At 39.3% G+C, this 23,293-nt stretch overlaps 2 protein-coding genes across 3 annotated transcripts in view; one reads left to right on the forward strand and one right to left on the reverse strand.

Moving 5' to 3' along the window:
- Positions 1-23,293, reverse strand: part of LOC122563131 (cleavage and polyadenylation specificity factor subunit 6-like) — a 92,584-nt gene that overhangs the window by 23,121 nt on the left and 46,170 nt on the right. The window lies entirely within an intron of this gene.
- Positions 314-23,293, forward strand: LOC122563132 (acidic mammalian chitinase-like). 2 transcript variants are annotated; one of them, XM_043716583.1, is made up of 12 exons: positions 314-326; positions 554-677; positions 854-886; positions 2,999-3,206; positions 7,610-7,666; positions 8,912-9,077; positions 12,337-12,461; positions 14,926-15,049; positions 15,162-15,344; positions 16,775-16,891; positions 19,560-19,719; positions 22,686-23,293. In XM_043716583.1, exons 2-12 carry the CDS (start codon positions 653-655, stop codon positions 23,243-23,245), a joined length of 1,758 nt encoding a protein of 585 aa, XP_043572518.1. In that variant the 5' UTR covers positions 314-326; positions 554-652; the 3' UTR covers positions 23,246-23,293. The 2 variants fall into 2 exon arrangements, with proteins under 2 accessions (XP_043572518.1, XP_043572519.1); XM_043716584.1 differs by lacking the exons at positions 314-326; positions 2,999-3,206 and having other exon boundaries at positions 658-677.

Consider the following 23,293-nt stretch of genomic DNA (forward strand, 5'->3'; position numbering starts at 1 on the left):
AATCATACAAATACATACAATACACACACTATAAAGCTGGAGTAAGAAGCTTAGTGGTGGAATGAAGACAATTTATAGACTATGTAAAGTGTGCATCCATGAAACAATGTTTAGGTTTGGACTCAGCTGTGGAAAGGCAGGGAATACATAAGTTTGTCAAGGGATAAACTATGATGAATGGCACAGGTAGAGACTATCCAGTGATCTCAGAGAGTGGGCAAGGATCAGAGTTAATCAGAAGCCAGACATTGTTTTTGTTATCCAGGAGAGCACTCCAAATCCAGTGACCAGCAGGGTTAAGAGCTGTAAAGACTAGCCGAAGCAAGGTAAATATCAAATGAGGGCATGCCAATGAGGGAACGAGTCTGGTGATAGAAGCTTGCTCTCTTATTGACTAAATTTGATATGTTATCCTGTACCTTTGAACCTTAAATACTTTCTGCATTTCCTTTGCTTTTCTCAAAATCATTATTTAGTTGATAATTTATTGAAATTTCTGCTGCAATGCTTTCTTTGCTCAGATAAAATGTTGATAACGTGTTGATGTTTTCAGTGCTATAAGAAATATTCACAGAGTTTCTACACTGATCCGTGTAGAACAGACACTTGTGTAAACGTTTCTCATCAATATTGTTTTGTGAACAAGATCAAGATGGCCAAAATCCTTCTGTGGGCTGGTAAGGGCAATACTTAGCTACTATACCTAAATATTTCTCAACTGTAATTTGTAAATAGAACTACATTTTAATACATTAAAAATTCATATTAAATTATGACTGTTTAAAATTATTTAGAATGTTTTCACTTCAATAAATGCTGCCATGCCCATTTTACATTTTCCTTTTTATTTTAGTGGGATTTGTGCTGCTATTAGAAGTGTACAGTGGTAAGCAGCAACAGATTTTAACCTTTTATTGTCAATGATTGTTAAATTGACCACGACCTTATATGTTCCTATGGTTAGCTTAATTTTTAAAAATCATAAACTGCAAATTTCTGAGCATTGTCATCAATGTGTTTTCAAGCTTAAATTCAAAGTTGATGAATAGTGCAGGCAATTTGTTTTTCCTTAGTATGTTATTCTGCTCAGAAGCTGTTAGTGCTGTTGCCTCTGAGAAGTTGCTGGACAAAGGAGCACCCAAGTTTTAAATGTCATTACACATGACATACACTGACATTTGTAGTGGTATTTTGTATTACAAAAGATTATTTAATAAGTAATATCAATACAGTCTGACAAAATCAGTTGGACAGTAAATTCTTTCAATATTTGTTTTTGATTTCTGAGCAAACTGTATATGTTTGGGAAGGCAAGGCAATCAACACACATTACAATGCTGGAAATAAATACATCATAACATAACGTCACTAACATCATGGAAAAAATTTGGTTTAAATATTATTTCATTTTTCAATATTGGGAATAAAGTCACAATAATAGAAAATTAGATTGGTGGAATATATGTACTTGCATTCTCATACTATTCAAGCATATAAGTTATGCTATCTCTAAGATCACAGTTGTTTTGCTAATGTCATCATTCCATCTATACCATACTGATTTAAAGATGACTAATATCACCAATGAATAATACATTAAAATGTATCATTTTAGGATGACCTGTTAATCTAACACTAGTTGTTTGCCATGGCATTTTCTGTTTAAAATCAGACACATCCAAAGATATACGTTTGGGTCAAACAGAAACTCCTTGCCTACACTGTTTTAAAACAGGGCTGTTAATTGCATCCCCCATCACTGCAGCTAACAGGGAATCTACATTGGTAATTGTGGCTCAGTTAAGGATTCACGTATCAATACATCCTGACACCACCATGCAGTACCAAGGGAGTGCTACATTATCAGAGGTGACACCTTTTGGATGAGACATTCACTTGAGGCCCACTCTGTCTTTTCAAGTGGATATTGTTGGTTTTATGATCCTGGAGCAACCTTGTGATTACGTCATAGAGATGCACCTCAGTGGATATAAACAGCACAATGTGGGTGGAATCAGATAACAAGATAGAAACTGATGCAGAGAAGCATGTGGAGTGATCAATTAGCATAAGGCACTAGGCGTTTATGGGACAGTATTCCAACAGTGAAATTAGAGCTTGGGACATTTCTGATTACTGTTTATTGTCATTTTTAGCCTTAATATATAATAAACAGTGTTATAAAGAGGCCCAAGGCTGAAGACAAGTCTTGACCTTGTCATCACCTCAATCTGTCTGTCCTGAACCCAAACCATGTGGTAATAAAATCGCACCATATAAGAGACAAAAAAGATCCCAAGATACTAATTTGAAGCAGTCCAAGAAGTTATTCACAGTCTCCAAGCTAATACTTACCCTTCAACTACCATCACAAAAAAAGCTGGTCATTGCACCTTCTCCCATGTCCTTACACCAAATGTACACACCAGACCTTGTCATCACATCGGCTGCCACCACAAACAATATTGTCAGCCAATGATCGCCATTAGTAGCTATTGATTCTCCAAGATTGACCTTTATCTGTTCCTTTATCTAGCCAACTGTTTTATTCTCTCTCTGAGCTCCATCTCCACCTATCGCTTATTCTTCACTCCTCATTTCCCCCATCCCATTTTCAGCATATATAGCAACTTCTTCTCACTAAAATCAGCTCTGAAGAAGGGTTACTGGAACCTTTCTGTCCACAAATCCTGTTGGATTTTTTCCAGCAATTTCTGTTTTGTTTCTAATCATTGTATGTTGTGTTTTGCTTTGAAAATTAATGGCCATGTTTCTGACATCATAACAGTGACTACACTTTAAAAGTACTTCATTGGCTATAAGGTGCTTTGGAATGTGCCATATAAATTCAAGTCATTCTATATAGACATGACATAAAGCTCTTTTTTCATCTTTAAAGGTGTCATTTTCACTTCAAGTGTTTCTACCTCCAAGTTATCTTTTTGAAATGTAAATTCTAATTATAGAACCAAGCAACTAATAACATTTTCTAACACAGCTTCAGGCAAGGACTATAAACTGGTTTGTTACTACACAAACTGGGCCCATAAAAGAGGAGACTGTAAGTTCTTACCAGAAGACATTAACCCCAGGTTATGTACCCATCTCATTTTTGCTTTTGCTGTTATTGGCAATAACCATCAAATCGTTGCCCAGGAAAATGACGATGAAGATCTTTACATCTCATTTAACAATCTTAAAAAGAGGTAAGTTTATTTTGTTTCAAATATCTCTGAAGTGCTTTTCTAAACAATTTTGTTTTCCATCATAAAGGTTCTTCACAAAATACTATCACAATAATGAAATCACACTCTTCAAAATGGGAAATCAGTTTTGGAAAACAATGCATGTAAATACCACCAGTTTAAAATAAAATTTGCTTGAGATTTATTGCACTGTACAGAAATGGATCTAAAATAAAAGAAAGAAATTACTTCTTAGAAATCTAATTATAACAGCCATTGTGATAATCCAGCTATGAGAAAGTGAAGACTACAGATGCTGGAGGTCAGAGTCAAAAAGTGTGGTGCTGGAAAAGCACAGCTGGTCAGGCAACATCCAAGAAGCAGAAGATTCGACGTTTGAGCATAAGCTCTTCATCAGGAATATGGGGGAGTTCCAAGGGGGCTGAGAGATAAATGGGAGGGGGGTGGGGCGAGGGGGAAGGTAGCTGGGAATGCCACCGTAGGAAGTGTAAAACCTGCACCCACACCTCCCCAAAGGATCCTTCCACGTGCAGCAGAGATTTTCCTGCACCTCCACACGTGTCATCTACTGTGTCCGTTGCTCCCATTATGGAGTCCTCTACATTGGGGAGACAGGATGCCAACTTGATAAACGTTTCGGAGAACATCTCTGAAACATACGCACTCAACAACCCTCATTGCCCTGTGGCCAAACACTTCAATTCCCCCTTCCACTCTCCAAGGACATTCAAATCCTTTTCCTCATCTCCCCTCCCCCAACCTTATCCAAGATCCAACCCTCCAAATCAGCACCGCCCTCTTGAACTGTCCTACCCTGTCCATCTTCCTTCTCATCTATTCGCTCCACCCTCCTCTCTGAACTATCACCTTCGCTCCCACCTCCATCTACCTATCGCATTCTTTGCATCTTCCCCCTAAGCTCCACCCCTCCCATTTATCTCTCCCTTGGGCCTCTCCCACATTCCTGATGAAGAGCTTATGCTCAAAATGTCAATTCTCCTGCTCCTCGGATGGTGCTTGACCGGCTGTGCTTTTCCTGCACCACACACTTTTTGACTCTAATAATCCAACTATGCACTAATTTCAACTCGCACAGAAATAAATTACAATTTTTTTCCACAACTTAAAAACTACTCAATTAGAGCATGGTCTTTATCCAAACTAAATGTTGTATTATACATTTTAATTTTAATCTCTCAGCTTCACTGTATTGGGTGCTGCTAATTTAGAAAAAGTTGTAATTATTGCTCTCAATCAGATCTTTCTTTGAGCCTGATTTGTTTTTGTTTAAATAAATTCAACACAGAATTCTAGAAATATCCTGCAGATCTAGCAGCATTTGGAGACAGAGAAACAGAGAGAAAAATTCACTGAGTATTTTGTTAAGTGAGATCCAAAGTGTCTGATCCACCATGGCTCCTCGTGACCTTTCTCACACAACCTTCTCGCTTCACCTCATTAAGTAGGCAACAGGGCTTTTGGACAGTTATGTGGTGGGACAGACAGAAGCACTCATCACTGCTGGGATCTTCTTGCATTCTTGCTGCCAGAACTGTATTTAATGTCCAGCCAAACACTACTTCAGTTGTTACAGGATTATAACTGGGGTGGGAGTGGACTTTGATGATGTTGGCTGACTCTCCGTGTCAACGAGAAGTGTAGACAGAGTCAAATGGATGTAAGGTTGGTTTGTGTGATGATTTGGGCTGTGTCCACAACTTTCTGTAGTTTCATATGGTCCTGGGCAGAGCAGTTAACATACCAAGTTGTGATGCATCAGATAGAATACTTTCTAAGGTGTATCTATAAAAGTTGGTGAGGATCTTGCTTTTTGCTGTTGAACAGTGATGAAACAAATGAACAGTCCTTTCAGACATGAACTATGAATGATCCTTGAACTATGACATTGAATCTGCAGCCAAGGCATTGTACTTTCGAGTAGACAACACTGATCCTAAATTAATTGGTACAGATTGTGCCAGGGCCTGGCCCACACATATTATTACACCTACCCACAACCATTGAGTGTGGATACATAAGCAATAATAATTCACACATCTTCCGAGGGAAATTCTAGATTTCAGATTTTTCAGGGAAGTCAAGACCAGAAGATATAAAATGGACCTGTTGGAAATGTTTGCCTTGCTCTATCTTTGTAGTTCATCAGTCTGAGGTGTCAAAAAGATGTCACGTTTAGAGCCTATTGTCTCGTAGTAGTCTGTCTGGCCCAAGGACCTTGACAGGACAATTCTCCAGTATGAGGAAGCAGTGGCAACTCCCAGGATATCTGTCACAGATCTCCAAGATTTAGCAATGATGGTCATATGTATTTTAAACATCAATGTACTGTAAGCTTCATCATTTGAGGAACTATACAAGTCAGAGACAGCTGTTATCAAAGCAACATTGCTGCAGCTGACAGTGCCTGCATCTCAGGAAAGTCAATGATAGTGGAAACTGCCGAGCCACTTTCACTCTTCTCATCTTGGATGGCTCTTGAAGACGTATGCACTGGAAAATATTACAACAGTTACATCTGGTTGCATTTATAGATCGAGAATGGGGAGATTCCTGGCTGCACCTCGAAATGAACTACTTGCTTTAATATTCAGGGCAGATTTGACCTTGACAGTGACCAGAATGGGATTATCACTTAGTCCTCTAAGCTCAAGTTCTGCTCCAGCAGCTGATCCAGGCCAATGATAACAGCACAGGATAGCATTGTCTTCAGAGTCGATTCAAGATCAGAAAGTGTCCAGCTATGGCAATCTTCATGTCAGATACTTGAGCAGATGCTGCCAAAACGAGAACAAATTTTGCTGAAAGTATTCCTGTGTTCTTACATCCATCACAATGAAGCCTCGTGTTATGCCAATAAACAGTGTGGCATGGAATCTTCCCAAGGATGGTATTGCCATGCCTCATTAAGGAACTCTGATGTATGCCAACTTATTCAAATGTGCAACCAACATTTTCATGCTACATTGCAGGAATAAATTCTGCCAGTAAACTAGCAAGATGTTCCCATCTCCCTAATCCCCCAATGAGAAGGCAGTATTCCATATTTTTGCACACAGACAGCTTACTGTGCCAGTTCTGAAGGTAATAAAGAGTCAAACACATTACTGCGGGACTCTGGAGTCACATATAGACCAGACCAGGTCAGCATGGCAGATTTTCTTTCCTGAAGGTTTTAGTGAAAGTGATGGGTTTTTAAACAATGATGGTAGTTTAATAGTCAGCATTATTGAAAGTAACTTTTAATTTCAGATTTTACTTAGTCAATTGAATTTAAATTCTATCAGCTGCCATGGCGGTATTTGACCCCAGTAATCTCAATCGTCACAGCATTAGTAATCAAAAGATTCAGACTAATGTGTGCAATTCTGGTCTCCCTCCTATCGGAAGGATGTTGTGAAAATTGAAAGGGTTCAGAAAAGATTTACAAGGATGTTGCCAGGATTGGAGGATTTGAGCTGTAGGGAGAGGCTGAATAGGCTGGGCTGTTTTCCCTGGAGCATCGTAGGCTGAAGGGTGACCTTATAGAGGTTTATAAAATCATGAGAGGCATGGATAGGGTAAAAAGACAAGGTTTTGTTCCCTGGGGTGGAGGAGTCTAGAACTAGAGAACAAAGGTTTAAGGTGAAAGGGGAGAATATTAAAATGGACCTAATGGGCAACTTTTTCACGCAGAGGGTCGTGCACATATGGAGTGAGCTGTCAGAGGAATTGGTGGAGGCTGGTGCAATTATAACATTTAAAAGGCATCTGGATGGTTACATGAATAGGAAGATTTTAAACGGATATGGGCCAAGTGTTGGTAAATGGGACTAGATTAGGTTAGGATATTTGTCGACATGGACAAGTTGGACAGAAGGATCTGTTTCAGTGCTGTACATTTCGATGTCTCTATGACTAGTGTAGTGACATTACAATTACACCATTCTGTCAACTAAAACTCTTCAGTTAAAATAATCAATCAAACATGGCAGACAATCACTTAGGATGAAATAAAATAAAATATGGTAATAGTAGACTAAGAGTAGCATGGATTTTGCAGCTGCTCCTGAGTTTCAGGCTTATTTTTAGATTTACTTCCAGATTTCTTATATTTGTTACATTTCAGTAGTATAAAATTTTTATTTTGATTTATTTTTAGTTCTTTTATACTCAAAATCAACATTTAGATAAGTACAAGAAAGAAATGTTTGGACAGATATGGGCCAAGTGCAGGCAGGTAGGACTAGTTTAGCTTGAGATTATAGTCAACATGGACCAAAGGGTCCGTTTCCTTGCTATATGACTCTATGATTCTTTTATCCTATTTTTAGAAAGAATACTGTATTACAGAATGGGCTTTATATTCTTTTAAAATTAATTATCATCGCTTCTGATTTTCACAGGAACCCAAACTTGAAAACACTCTTATCTGTCGGAGGCTGGAATTTTGGAACTGAAAAGTACGTTTTTTTCTCAGCAGCAATTTTCTACCATTATACAAATCATGTTATTTCTAGTGTGTTAATGAAATGAGAAATACAGAAATATGTGAAACTTCATACCAGAAGATGAGAGTCCATGTCTACTGGTGATTTCTAAAAATATTTCAATGCTTTTCTTTGACCTGTTAACTGCATTGCTGCCAGTACAATTTAAGAAAAACATTCTTCAGCCAATGGAATCAGGATGTTGTATCGATTCAGTTCACGAGTGTTTATCTTAATACATTATTTTAGAGTTCTCTGAAATTTAAAAGAATGAGAGATGTTGTTTAGCAGTGCACAAAATTTTTGAGAAAACTTGACAAGTTAGAAACTGAGAGAATATTTTTCCAGCTGGAGAGTCTAGAATTGCATAAGATGCTGGTGAGGCCACAACTGTGTATTGTGTGCAGTTCTGCTCACCATATTACAGGAAAGATGTAATTGCTCTGGAGAGAGGGCAGAGAAGATTTACTAGAATGTTGCCTGGACTGTAAAATTGTGGCTATGAAGAGAGTTTGGAGAGGTTGGAGTTGTTTTCCTTTGAACAGAGAAGGCTGAGGAGTGACATGATGGAAGTAAACAAAATTGGGAGGCGTAGAGATACAGTAGACATGAGGAACCTGTTTCCTTTGGCATGGAGTTCGAAAAGAAAGGTCATAGACTCAAGCTAAATGGCAGAAGGATTAGAGGAGTGTGAGGAAAACCCTTTACACAGAGGATGGTAGGTGTCTGGAATTCACAACCTGTGTTGGTGGTAGAGGCAGCGGTTCTTTTTAAAAAGACCTGGATCTGCATTTTAAGTTCTGTCAGCTGTCGGGTCATGGTCCATGTGCAGGAAGATGGGATTGGAAAGGGCATTTAGGTATCTTTGGGTCAGCCTGGACAAGATAGACTGAATGCCCCCCTTCTGCGATGGATCAATTTCATAGTCATCTCAGAACAGAATCAACAATTTTAAAAAGATTTGAAGAGAAATTTCTTCACTGTATTTTGTGGATCTTCTGAATTCTCTACTCCAGAGAGCTGTGGACATTCCAATGAGATTACTCACAATTGAGATTGATAGAACTTTTGGTACAAAGCGAATTTAGGGACATTGAGAAATACGGCACGAAAGTTAGTAGATGAAGATGTTCAGCATGATCTTACCAAAGTGCAATGCAGGCCCAATGGAATGTTGTCAACACTTAATTCTGTTTCTTATGCCTTTATATCTTTCAGGTTCACTGCCATGGCTTCCAGCAAAGATACTCGTCTAATATTCATTAAATCTGTTATAGAATTCCTACGACAAAAAGATTTTGATGGTTTAGATCTACATTGGGAGTATCCAGCATTTAATAGAAGCCCATACCAGGACAAACAGCGCTTTACTTTGTTGGTTCAGGTGAGTTACATTATACCTTAAATCATGAGTTATCAGGGGATTCAATCTGTGCAACTATGTTTTAAAAATTAAATATAGATCATATATTATATAACAAAAAGACTTATCATCAACTTCGTAATGAGAAAAATCACTAATAAGAAGTGTCCACATTTAACAGTTATATTTGACTTGAATTGAATGATGTATTGTCACTTGTATGTAACAAATAAATAGTGAAAAGTGTAAAATGTAGCCATGCTCTGGCACCATTTTGAGTTACAGAAGATATTAAGATATAACTAGAATATAATTAAAAACAGAGTTCTTTCACCCTGTTTGTGCTCTGCTCGAAATAGGGGGGCGGTTTCCAGAACAGGTTCCAGTCCATCAACACACCCTTGTATCACAGTCCATTCCAGAAGTCACCGTTACTGCGTTCCAGATTTACCACATTGGGCCTACCACGCCGCTGCCAATGCAACCACCAGTCCCACCGATCTGTCAAAGTACCGAATTGGGCCAAAATCCTGATTCTGACGCAGATCACTGATGCCACCTTCGCCGCCAACTGCAAGGGCTTCTCTGCTGTCACTGCCATCTCGAAAGCAGTGCCACTGACACTGTCTTGAGTCCTGCACTGGTGGGCCCATCAACATTAATGTCACTACACTCTGGCAGTATCTGTCACCACTGGGCCCACACTCGCTGCCATCATGAGCTGCATAACGCCTCTCCCCAAGCAGACAACTCTTACTGCCATTGCTGTACATGCTCAGAAGGCTAGGCCCAGCTTTGCTCTTCTCAAGGCACCAAAAAGGCTTTTAAAGTGGAAAAGAAAAGGAAAAATGAAAGAGAGCAAAAGTATGATTACATTACAATGTGGAAACAGGCCCTTCGGCCCAACAAGTCCACACCAACCCGCCAAAGCGCAACCCACCCATACCCCTACATTTACCCCTTAACTAACACTATGCGCAATTTAGCATGGCCAATTCACCTGACCTGCACATCTTTGGACTGTGGGAGGAAACCGGAGCACCCGGAGGAAACCCATGCAGACACGGGGAGAACGTGCAAACTCCACACAGTCAGTTGCCTGAGGCGGGAAATGAACCCGGGTCTCTGGCGCTGTGAGGCAACAGTGCTAACCACTGTGCTACCATGCCGCCCACGGAGAAAATTTAAAAAGAAAGCAGATGGAAGTGGATGAGACCTGGGCTAGGAGCTCAGATGCAACACTGCTAGTCTGCTGCCATCTTGATTTGGCAACAAGAATTCAAATCTTAACTCACAAAAATAGATGATTTACAGCATGTCAGAGGTTAAGACGAAAGAATTCTATCAAGGGATTTGATTCAGCTCAAGCCTGCTTTTACTAGAAATGATACAAGGATACAGCTTTGCTTTTAAATGCAAGGTACATACCTTCATTCTAATAGATTTTTCAAAGTAGCTGAGTCTCCGAGACATGGGGAATTCAGCAACTTTAATAAAGCAAGATGTGCAGAATCTACAAGTTAAGTGCCATAATAGTTTCTGCTTGGGGGCGGAGCGGGGAAGTTTTCTCCAGACACGACATTCTACCTAATTAAACAGCCACTGCCTAGGATTTCTCTGATTCCACATGTTCCCCATCACACACACACCTGTGATTATAAAACTCCTCCTGACCAGATCTGTCAGACTGTACCACTGCATTTACCCATTTCGTTAACCCAACTGAAGTGTGTCAACAGGCCAGAACCCCACAAAAATTTAAATCAACCCTGTAACCAAATTCTGCAAGATATTGAGGAAATCCATTGAGTTCTCCAAAGTTGCAACATTTATGCCCCTGCCACAGAATGAACTTTGCTCCTGAGGCATAAATCCAGGCCAATGTGATTTATGCAAATATGGTACAGATTGGACATACAGTCAAGCTGCCAGAGAAAGCAGTGGAGGCTAGTACAACAACAACAATTAAAAGGCATCTGGATGGGTATATAGACAGGAACGGGTTTAGAGGGATATGGGCCAAATGCTGGCAAATGGGACGAGATCGGTTTAGGATATCTGATTGGCATGGACAATTGGACAGAAGGGTCTGTTTCTGCGCTCTATAACGCTATGATAGGCAAGGGTCATGTAATTTTATTTAATAGCGTTATCTTTGCCTATGGTGTTGATAAGCCCTTTAAAATGCATTATTCAAAATTTGTAAATGTGTTTTATGTTAAAGCACACTTTCATTTCAGATATTGCGCTCACATCTAAATTCACTTGACACCTGGACATTCCGGTTCTATCCCAAATTGTGCCAAGATTTGACTTTATATTTAAAGGCCCATAATGATTCATCAATTGTGTACTTTCCTGCAATTGCATACCATAGATACGTTTTCCACAGTGATTTTATAGTGACTGAGAATTTCAAACCATAGTCCATTCTCTGGCTGCCATTTAAATAGTTAACCTACCTTCTCCTGCAAAGCATTTGCTACAGCCTTCCCAATACCCAACCATGAAACAGTATAATTGCCAGTGCAGTCATACACTTCCCCCCAAATAAAGGAATCCCTGGAATCTGACCAATCTCATTTCAAATTACCGCACTCCCTTCCCGTAGGACTCCTCTACTCTCTCACTCTACCCATTGCCTTCTACAAGTTTACCCTTTCTTCTCTTTCTACCCCTTTTATCTCATTTCATTTTGGGCCATTTATTCTCTTGTCCTCTTCGCTTCCCCTTTTATTTCACCAATCACCAAAAGCTAGTGGACAAGTGGGAACAAAATCAAAAAGGCTAATGAAGTATCAATCTTTATACCAAGGGTTTTAAATACAAGTGATACATCCCTTCTCCAAAGTCTGGGTCACACAGATGGTTGGGACACAATCTAAATTGACCAGAATCATACCAGGACATAACAGATTAATTATAAAATCAGATTATAGAAACATTTCTTGCATTCCCTGGAGTTTAGATGATTGGAAGATGCTGTAATTCCAAACGTCAGTAATGAAAATACGAAAGAATGCTCTTCTGAGACGAGGCACTTTTCCCCATCGGGGGATCAACATTGAAAACCCTTGTCCTCATCCTGCATCTAAGCATAAACATCTGTTTGAAAGTTGCCTGAAAGATCAGCAGCCGTCTTCTACTGCCTCAGGATGACATATTTCAGTGAACAGAAGGTGTTGAAATATGCTGAAAATGCAATACATTTGAAAAATATAATATCCAATGTTCCACTGTGATAAGCTTTTCATCAAATGCATTATATGTTAACATACAGGAAACTCTTGAAGAGTTCAAGAAGGAATCCAGTGAAAGTAACAAACCGAGATTGCTGCTTTCAGCTGCAGTGGCATCTGGCTTAAGAAACATTCAAGCAGGCTATGAAATAGAAAAGATTTCAGAGTATGTACAAGCTATTTATGTGACGTACATTTTCCAACTGATGCAGTTTGCATTTCATCGTACTCTAAATTTAGTAACCACATTCCTGACAATAACAACCAAGACATTGAATAAGTGCAATATTTCTACTGTACTGAATAGAACCTTTCAAAAGTCAGATACATGATAAAACTTCTGAACCAAAGGGCTAGGGTGTGTTGTAGATTAAATATTCTAGCACTGGGCACTAAACAGCAGAATAAATAGGTTTAAGGAACAACTGGATTCAGTTTTAACGAAGGATGATATCGAAATTTATAACCAGAAGCCAGGAGTATAGGGTTTGATTTTGACAAACAACGAAACTTGGTGAGTGTACTGAAACAAAAACGCAACGTAGAACCTTATAGGAGGCGGAGGCTGTGGGTTGTGGAGAGTCATGTGGCAGAATCAGGCAAGTGTGGCCAGGGTACATCTTGTTGGGTGCACACACATCATCCTTTATACTTTTCACAAGCTATGTTGAGAGATTCTTGCAAGGCAGTGGCAATTTGCCAACTGACAGTCAGTAATGCTTGTTAAATGCCTTGTTAACAGCCCAACTTGCCTCATTAATATTCAAACTCCCATCTTACCAAACAAGCCTGACAAGGGGAAAACTCAATAGAAAATCAAAGTGGGTCCCTGGCTCTCTGCTTGCGGCAAAGGACCTTCATGTTGGACACTGGGCATCAACACTTCAAGGCATGCTCCAGGGCATTGGCCACATGTACGTCACATCCACAGAAATTAGCATCCAACATGTGCCAGGCTTTAAGCACCCTCTTGGCACAACTCGGATCCACTTAAAGGACACTTTAACACGTCAAAGCTGCACTGGCAACTGTGTTTATAATGCTGTAGCAAAGACAATGTGTGTTCAGAAACACAAACCCAGCTCATGGACAGGACTAGACTGCACCTTTGGGCCCTTTGCTTGCTCTAGCAAGCTCACTTGCTCGGTGTCTACTGGATACTCAAGCCTCACCTTGCCTCTTTTCACTTTGCCCCCTCAGCCAGAGATACCAGGCTGATATTACTGTCACTTTGTCTTGCTGTTTGGCACGGATACAAATTCAGTAAGTTGGCTTTAGTTGCCAGCAAGCCTCAGTCAAGTCTAGGGGGATAGCTTCCATTCAGCAACGCCTAGCACCATAAGTCAAGATCAATCTCTGATCACCATAAGTCAAGATCAAGCCAGTTCAGGGCTTGCCTGGGTATTCAGAGTCAGGATCCTGTTCTCACAAGGAGTGAAAAACCGAATGCCAGGCAGCCCACCAACTTCTCTTGACTCTTTCTGCCCTGTTGGAGTTGCCTTTCTCCTGGCATGAGAAAGAGAGAGAAAGAGAGGAATTACATGAGATGTAAGTAAGTGGCACAGCTGTTCCTATTGGTGCAGGTGAGAAAGTGTCCCAAGTTGGTGAGTAGGAAGTGTAGAGGATATGTAGTGTTCATGGTTTTCAGGAGGTGACAGAGGCTAAGGCAGGATGTTACAAACAATACTGAGAGTGATACAGCGTGAGATTTGGTGGGAAGTGAGTACAGTAGCAGAGATAGAGTGAATATGAGGTATCTGAGAGATGGTGGTATTTACCTCAGCAGAGAGGAAAAGGACATTGGCCCCCTCCCTATATTACTCTGCATTTCTCCAGGCAGCTGATACTGCACTGACCCAGGTGTCAATCACTCGTGGCACAGTCTGGTGTTGGAGCAGCGACTGCTGATCTTGAGGGAGGAGAAGTCCTGCATTGGCACTATCCAACCAACAGGACCTCCACAACCCTACACACAAACTAGTAGTTGATTTCCTTGTCTGCCATGTCTGGGGCAAATATGAGGAATCATGCAGGGCAGCTCAACAGTGCTGGTCCATGTGCACCATGAGCCCAGGTCCATGTGCACCATGAGCCCAGGCCCAAGGCTTGCTGATCTTTTGGTGGTTTTTGGCTAAACAGCAAGTTTTTACAGGAACAATGTGTAGTAAGATGGGGCAGAAATCATCTGAGAGACTCCATTTGAGAACGACGTTTTTGGCAATTAATGAGGCATTGGAAAGACAAGGCAAGAAAATTCACTGAGCCTTATGGGGACAAACCCTCCCAAAAACCCAATGCAACCCAAACTTTATCAAAAAACAAAAGAAATATCCAGCCCGTAGTGCCAAAGAAACTCAGCAAGTGTGCCAGCATCTATGGAGGAAAAAAACAAAGTTAACGCTGAGTCCAATTTGACTCTTCTTCAAAAATTGTTGATGAGTAACTGGCCTTTTCCTGTTCCTTACAATTCTCATTTGATAATGTATAAGCTATGAAGCATAATAAATAAATTACAGATTTAGAGACAGCAGGAAGATAATCATTGCTATTCTTCATCACTGGTTGGGTCAATGTATGCAGCAATACGTCCTTGAGTACCAGCCCCAACATCTTATTTTTGTTTTATATAGGCCCCTAGATTTTATCGGTGTGATGACATATGAATTCCATGGACCATGGGATGTTAAAATTGGACCAAATAGCCCTCTGTACAGAAGTTCTACTGATTATTATGACGATAAATACTTTAACGTTGTATGTATAAAAATTAAGAGAATCATTTCTACGTTTTTAATTTTTCTCACGTTCATTTGAATCATTAATGCAAATTTAAAATGTTAGTTCAAATAATATTTCTTCCTTGTAGGAGTTTGCTACAAACTACTGGAAAGAAAATGGTGTCCCTGCAGAAAAACTGTTGGTTGGATTTCCAACTTATGGCCGTACCTTTACACTCTGTTCAGCTGAGAACAAACCTGGTGCTGCAGCATGTGGTCCTGCATCACCTGGGAACTGTACTAAAGCAGCTGGCATTTGGGCCTACTATGAGGTACGGTTTAAAATTTTATATTTAAAAAATTATGTCAACATCTTGCATCATAACATTCACAGGAAGAAACTTTAGCGCCCCTCATATAAATCATGAAAATTAAAGCTACTGCAACTCTGATTACAACAGAAGTCTGTTGTATTACCATGCCCTGACTTTGCAACAGCCCACAGATTAAAAAAAAAATCAGCATCTTTAGTTACCAGAATCATGCCATCTACCACAGAGATATCTTTACCACGATCATCGCGAAATATTAACATTGTTGTAAAAAGGAACTTGCTGTCACTTTGTTTCATTTTGCACTACTCAGGATAGAATTGCAAGAATATCAAACTTCAAAGGGAACAACAATAAATACTGGAATTTCCAGCTTAAATAGAAAATTTCTATCAAGATTTGCACCACCAAACAATTATTTAACTACCAAATAATGAAGCCTTAACTGAAGTGTTATGCATTTACCATAATTGCATTCAATGTTTTTGTCAATTAGAGTAAGAAGATATACTATAATCCAGAGGAAGTGCCTGGGTTAAAATTAGTTAAACAATGAGTAGATAAAATCATATTTCTCCCTCAATTTCAAATCAAGCTATTCGTCAGTTGCACAATGACTTTCATTTGTAAGCAAGTTGTTTAAATGAAATCCGTTGAGTACATAAGCTAAAGATTTGCCCCTTCATCCTCTATTCTTTTCCTCCTACCTGCCCTTTGCATTCTCTGAATTTCATCCATTGCAGGGTAGGAGCAGATGTCAGTTCAGTGTTGCTCCTTTACTTCCATATGGAAACAATGGAACGTTATCAGTAATTGAGTCTAACCCATCATCTGCAAACCAACTTCCTAGTTCAGTGAACATACTCACAACAAGTATAAATGGAAACATCCTTGTGAAACGGATTAATGGCACTAAATTTGTAATCAGTTACTAAACTTCACTATTTGTAATCTAATTGATATGATTTGTCTGGTGGTGTTTTGGGGTCTTAGTTAGCCATTGTATTTATTAATGACTTAGGCAATGGGTTAGAAGTCATTTTTGTTTTCAAATTTGCTAATGATGGAAAGATTGTAATCAATATAGACAGAAGAGAATTTTGATACAGTAAGTGAAGAGGCAGGAGCATGGAAAATGGATTTTACCATAAGCAAATGTGAGCTTCAGACCTCAAAATGATAGAAGAGGGTGGTGTCAAAAAGTTGAAAGTTTAGAAACTGTGGAAGACAAAGAGAATTTCAAATCCAGAGATTATCTCCTTTAACAAATCATTGTAACATCTTGAACACTTTGATTAGATCATTTCTCAATCTTCCATTTTCAACAGAATATAATTTGTGCTTTGCAGCTTCAGGATGGCACAGAAGAGTATAAGTTCCCATAACGTACTTGTGCCTCAGTTGTAAACTGTACACATTTTTGTTAACAGATATGTGACTTCTTGAAAGGCGCCAACGAAGAGTGGATGGAGGAGCAGGAGGTTCCATATGCATATAAAGATGATGAGTGGGTTACTTATGATAACTTGAAGAGTTTTGAGAAAAAAGTATGTATCTTACAGTCATTTTCTGCTGCATTTAAGCAATTGTACATCTTAAATCCACCTGTTTACAGTGTACACAGTTAGTTTTACAGTTGGCATAGATATAGTTTTAATTAAACAGCTAGCAGGAAAGTAGAGAGAGTTTATGAGAAAGCATTAGCAGGTACAATTAAGGAAAATCCAAAGGATTTTTAAAAATGTATGTAAAGAGTAAGAGAATAACGAGGGAAAATGTAGGACCCATTTGGAACCATTAGAGGTAATCTGTGTGGGACCCAGAATACATGGGCACAATTCTCAATGAATACTTTGCACTGATCTTACAATAGAAAAGGACAACATAGGTACAGACATCATGTTGGAAGACTGTGAAATGTTAGAAGAAATTAGCATAAAGGAAAATTAGCAATGTTAGCAGCTTTAAAAGTGGATAAATCTGTAGGCTCAGCATCCCAGTCTATTGAGGGAGACACCCTGGCCACAGGTGAGGTTTCAGAGGAGCTAAGGACTACAAAGTTGTCAATTTATTTTAAAAAAGGAAAGCATAGATCAAGAAATTACAAGCCAGTCAGTTCAACCTCAATGGTGAGAACGTAATAGTACAAATTCCAAGGTATAGAATATATTTACACTTGGGCATACACAGATTAATCAGGGATAGTCAGCTTGGATTTAAGCAATGGGCCACTTTTGACAAATTTGAGAAATTAAACAGGAACATTGATGAAGGTGATGCATTTGATGTGATCTACATGGACTTTAGCAAGACTTCTGATACGGTCCAAAAAGAACTGAAAAAAACTGTGGATGCTGTAAATCAGAAACAAAACCAGAAACTGCTGGAAAAGCTCAGCAGGTCTGGCAGCATCTGTGAAGAGAAATCAGAGTTAACGTTTTGAATGCCAGTTCTGAGGAAAGGTCAGCGGAACTGGAATGTTAACTTTCCACACGATCCCTCAGGGCAGACTGGTGAAGAAAGAAAAAGCCCATCAAATCCAAGGCAAAATGACAATGTTGGATCCAAAATTGGCTGAGAAGCAGCAAGTAAAGGGCGATAATAGAGAGATATTTCTGTGACTGCAAGTTTGTTTCCAGTGGGGGTCCACAAGACTCGCTGCTGGAACTCCTGCTGATTGCAGTGTACATGAATGATTTGGACTTAATTGCAGGGAGCCTGCAATTTGTGAATTACACAAAAAAAAACTCATGACCACAGCAATAAGTGGAATTCAACCTGAAAACGTGAGAGGACTAACAAGACAAGGAATTAAACTATGAATGGTAGATCCCCAGAAAGGACTGAAAATCAGGTGGACTTATGTGCATGTCCATTGATCCCTGAAGGTATCAAGACAGGTAGTTAAAAAGGTAGATGAGATACTTGCCTTTATTAGCCAAGGTATATAATATGAGAGTAAAGAGGATATGCTGGAACTGTACAAATGTTGGTTAGGTCACAGGTAAAGTGCTGGTGCAGTTTAGGTCACATTATGGGAAGGACTAAAGAGGGTCCAGAATGCTACCTGAGCAATCGGGAAAGATTAGACAGTCTGGGATTGTTTTCCTTGGAACAATAAAGATTAAGAGGATACCTCAAGGAGGTGTATAAGATTGTGAAGGGCATCGATCTGGTGGATTGGAAAGCATGTTTTCATTAGTAGAGGCGTCAATAACTTTAAGGTAAAAAGTAGAAGGCTAATAGGACAGTTGACAATTATTTTACACTCAGAGGGTGGAGGAAGTCTGGAACTCTTCACCTGAAAGTGTGTTTGAAACAAAAAGAACTCTGGTAACACTGAAGCAAAAATTAGGATATTCACTTGTGTTGCCATAATCTCAGGAATATGGGCCAAAAGCTGAAAATGGGACTACTTGTTGAGTGACACATGTATGATGGGTTGAATAGCCTCCTCTGTACTGTAAACGTCTGTGTATCAACAAATTTATGACTCTAACTTCATAGCATGTTGCTTCCAAAGGCATTGATGACTAGATTTCCTTTTTAATTGTGTTTAATAACTTATGTTTTCTATAATGTTGTCTGAATGCTTAGTAATATTAGCTAGTAATATAGATACCAGATAGTATTATGGATAATAAAGAAAACAAACAAGTTGCTGTTCATTTGGAAGCATCCAGTCCCTCAGTTTCCCATCACTTCCTAAAGACTTGTCCGTAGCACTCAGTATCTGAGCAAGTGGTTTATCAGCATTGCGTGAGCCAAGAGAGCAAGTACTGGCAGGATGTTCAATTGTGATAACATCACAATACAGACTGGCAGATGTTTGTGACAGAATCAAGGCAGGTAGATAGAATTAAGATTTAGAACAATCATGATCTAACAATGGCAAAACAGGTTAGGAAGAACACACTTGCTGATGCTTTCTGCAAAGAGTCACTAAAACAATAAAAATTTCATTTCTCCATGTGCTCGCTTAGTGTTCTCCAGTGTGCATCACCTGTTATGTGATTGGTCAGAATGGTTCCAGAATCCAATGAGATCCACGAGAGGCCGTGCACTTGATATCATGAAAACATCTAATTTTGACCCTGATGCAGCTGAAATGAAGACTAACCCTTGAACTGCATATGATGGTATTACACAGTAACAGTGGTCCACAAGAAGAGTCCATTCTGACTAAATAGAATGCTTTAAATTCTTTTTACATAGGTGGAATGGCTAAAAAACAATAGCTTTGGTGGTGCAATGGTTTGGACAATCGACATGGATGATTCCAAAGGTACTTTCTGTAAGCAAGGAAAATCACCCCTCATTAGTAAGCTGAAGATTATGCTTTCTTCAAAATCTAAACCTAAAGATGATTCATCAGGTAATTTATTATTTCATGCAACTTTTCTGAACCAGATAAATATTTGTTACGCTGAAACGCAACTCATTTTGATGCACTTGTTTGTCTATTTTAAAATCCATTACCATAATTATTTTGATAACCTCAACTATATGGACAGATACAGGCACGTTTTTAAAAAGCTGCTCATTCAATAAAATTAAATATATTCATGCACTAATATCATATTAAAAATTAATGGCAAAATAATACCATAAGTTTTCACACTGTGGGAACCATGAATACTGATGTGGCACATTAGCGATTGCCTTGTGGAGATCCAAGCACAATATTGCTCAGTACATAACAATGATCTCTAAATTGAGAAAATTTTCCAATCTTCCCATCACATTTAATGATGTTACTATTGCCGAATCTCCCCCACCAACTATCAACATTTAGGAGGCTACTCTCAACTAGGAATAGAACTAGACCAGTCACATAAACAGTGTGTGTAGGAACATTTTCTCCTGACCAGGTCTGAAAACTCAGGAATCAGGCAGGATTCTGGCAAGTGGAAGACTTTTATTCAAGCAGAAACCAGTTAATGCAGGGAGAGGGCCGAAGGATCTTCCCCTGAGACTGGACTCAGAAAGGAGATCCATGACACACTCAAATTTGTAGAGTAAAAGCAGTGTTTTATACATTTGTGCTCCATAACATGGGTTACAGTCCTTCCCCCATAATCAATATACCCAATCCTGTAAAACATCTAATCAATGCTGGGCATCCCTAAGGACAGTCCCACGTCCCATTACCTCATGGCATTTAATGGACACTACAATCGCTAGATCTTTATAGGCATCCCATTCATTTGCATTCCAAAGTACTCTATTGGGTCTGTCTCAGACTGGCTTATCTCTAAGGACAGCTTGAATTTTGTTATTCACTGTATTTCATTTAATTACTCCTCTTCAATTTTGAACTATCCTAATTATATGGAAAAATACAAAAAAGTCAGAGTTTTAATTAATTACTATAAGATTTGAAATATTGGTTTGTGATATGAAGTTTGTTATAAACTGTAAAGTTAGACATTATATAAATATATATACACACACAGCTATTTGTCCCCTTAGTACTTTGTGAATAATGGGCTTTGAACAATCTATATTGTTCAAGCGTCTGAGAGGGCATTTCTGAAAGTTAATTAACTTTCACATATTGGCATAAATACTTTGGTTATATGTATCTATTTTTGTTGAAAACTATCCCTGTAATTCTCTACAGAATCTTTAACTAGAACCTATTGCTTAATATTGTGAGTAATTAACTTCAAAGAAACAACTATTTACGACAAAATTACTAACTGCTGTTCTGTTAGCTGTTTAGGGAATTAACAGGCCATGTATTGCACCTGGTGCTCATTCATTTACTGGGACAATTATTCTTTCATTAATGATGCTGGGCATACTCTTATCAAACCTGTCTGGAAAGGTGTACACAAAGGTTCTTTCACTGGCCTTGGAATAGTTCAGTTCAAAGGTGCTATTGTTTTCTTTACTTAAAGGCGGTAACAGACTGTTTGTCTTATTCGTCTCCTGTTAACCATCTTCTGATTTAATGCTCGGGCAGGCTGCCTTTCTGACAGCCATTTTGTGTAAGCAGACATGGGCCATTTTGTTATAAGCAGATACGGGTCATTCCTACAGTGTGGCTATAAAAATCAGTCAGAAGCTGTCAATTTTAGTGAGTAACTCATTCCCTTACTCCCCAAACCTTATCTTCCATCTACAAGACAAGCCAGAACTGTGAGAGTACTCTCTTCACTTGCCTGGATGAGTGCTCAAGCAGCACAAAACCATTCAGGATAAAGTAGTCGATCAATGACAACACCCCCTTAAGCACTGGCTTGCTCTACCAATGATGCAGGGGCAGTAACATGTACCATCTATAAATGCAATGCAACAGCTCACTAAGCATCAAGTGGAGAACCTTTAATGTTCAGTGAAATAGCAAAGTTACTTTATGTTTTCTTCCATTTTCAAGTACATGACTCTACCATGTGGAAGGATTAGGACAGCAGGCACTAGGGAACACCACTGAGCACAAATTCTCTTCTGACATACATCAGATACCAACAAGAAAATAGAAATTTAAATGGCACCCAGACTGACCAGGTGAAAATCTGTCCTGCTTGTTCCTTATAAAGCATGATCACGAGGAACTCTTAATCAGTTTCTAATGTGGACTCACAAATCTGCCTTAAATTTGATGACTCTAGTTACAGGCTGTGCTATGGAAAAGTCACATAGATGTACTAAAAGTGCTATTCTGGGAGATTCCACTGAGGCATACTAGTTTAAGCAAGTACTTGAAAATGTAAGAAAACAAAGTAACTTTGCAAATTTCACTGAACATTAAGAGTCTGTGGCTCGTTGGTCTAGGGGTATGATTCTCGCTTCGGGTGTTTGGCTAGGCGGATTTGAGAGAGATCCCCGATTCAAATCCCGGACGAGCCCTTATTTCTGGGCAGCACGGTGGCACAGTGGTTAGCACTGCTGCCTCACAGTGCCGGAGACCCTGGTTCAATTCCCGCCTCAGGCGACTGACTGTGTGGAGTTTGCACATTCTCCTCATGTCTGCGTGGGTTTCCTCCCACAGTCCAAAAATGTGCAGGTTGGGTGAATTGGCCATGCTAAATTGCCCATAGTGTTAGATGAAGGGGTAACTGTAGGGGAATGGATCTGGGTGGGTTGCGCTTCGGCGGGTCGGTGTGGAGTTGTTGGTCGAAGGGCCTGTTTCCACACTGTAAGTAATCTAATTAAAGGTTCGCCACTTCAGTACGTTCATTATGTCATTCCATAAATGTCAACCCTTTGACCAAGCTTTTATTTGCCAGTCTAAAATGTCTCAATATAGCTCAGTGCCCTCTCCGCTTGGGATATTTTAAGATAGTAATATTTACCTCCATGTCAACTTCAATATATTGGTTTGCTTTCTTTCAGCCACAACAACTGTATCACCAACCCCTACTTTAGAAAATTCATCAAATTCTCAGCCTTCTACAACATGCCCCAATCTGGAATTCTGCAGTGACAAAAATAATGGTAGCTATCCAATTTCATGTGCTGCGGACAGCTTTTATCGATGCACCAACAAAAACACCGACATCGAGAACTGTCCCAAGGGTACTTCCTATAACACAATTAAAGGCAAATGTGTTTGGCCAGATAGATTATTTCCAGCAATCAATTTAGTAGCCAACAACTTTTGCAAAGGCAAGCGTGATGGTAACTATGCAATTCCAACTCCCAAATATTTTAGATGCTCTGCTGATAAAACACGAATAAAGCAATGTCCTCCTGACCTACTCTATAATACAGTGAACAGAAACTGTGACAAAAGTATGCTTGCTGACTTTGATATTACTTTTTGCAGCAACAACCTTGATGGTACTTACCCAATTCCAGGCAAGCCAAACAAATTCTATCACTGTTCCAATAAGGAGACTAACATTGGGAGTTGCCCCAAAGGAAGTTTTTATAATAATTTATGTAAGTGTTAGACACAACTGTATGTATAATAAGTTCACACTGGATGACAATAAAAGTAG

The sequence above is a fragment of the Chiloscyllium plagiosum genome, chromosome 26 (genome assembly GCF_004010195.1).
Source record: "Chiloscyllium plagiosum isolate BGI_BamShark_2017 chromosome 26, ASM401019v2, whole genome shotgun sequence".
Lineage (NCBI taxonomy): Eukaryota > Metazoa > Chordata > Chondrichthyes > Orectolobiformes > Hemiscylliidae > Chiloscyllium > Chiloscyllium plagiosum.

Bases quoted from the DNA above. Each gene is read 5' to 3' on its own strand.
- LOC122563132 (XM_043716583.1), top strand. From the start codon at position 653: ATGGCCAAAATCCTTCTGTGGGCTG. The intron at 15,345-16,774 runs GTACGGTTTAAA...TTTTGTTAACAG, and splicing joins GCATTTGGGCCTACTATGAG to ATATGTGACTTCTTGAAAGG. The intron at 16,892-19,559 runs GTATGTATCTTA...CTTTTTACATAG, and splicing joins TGAAGAGTTTTGAGAAAAAA to GTGGAATGGCTAAAAAACAA.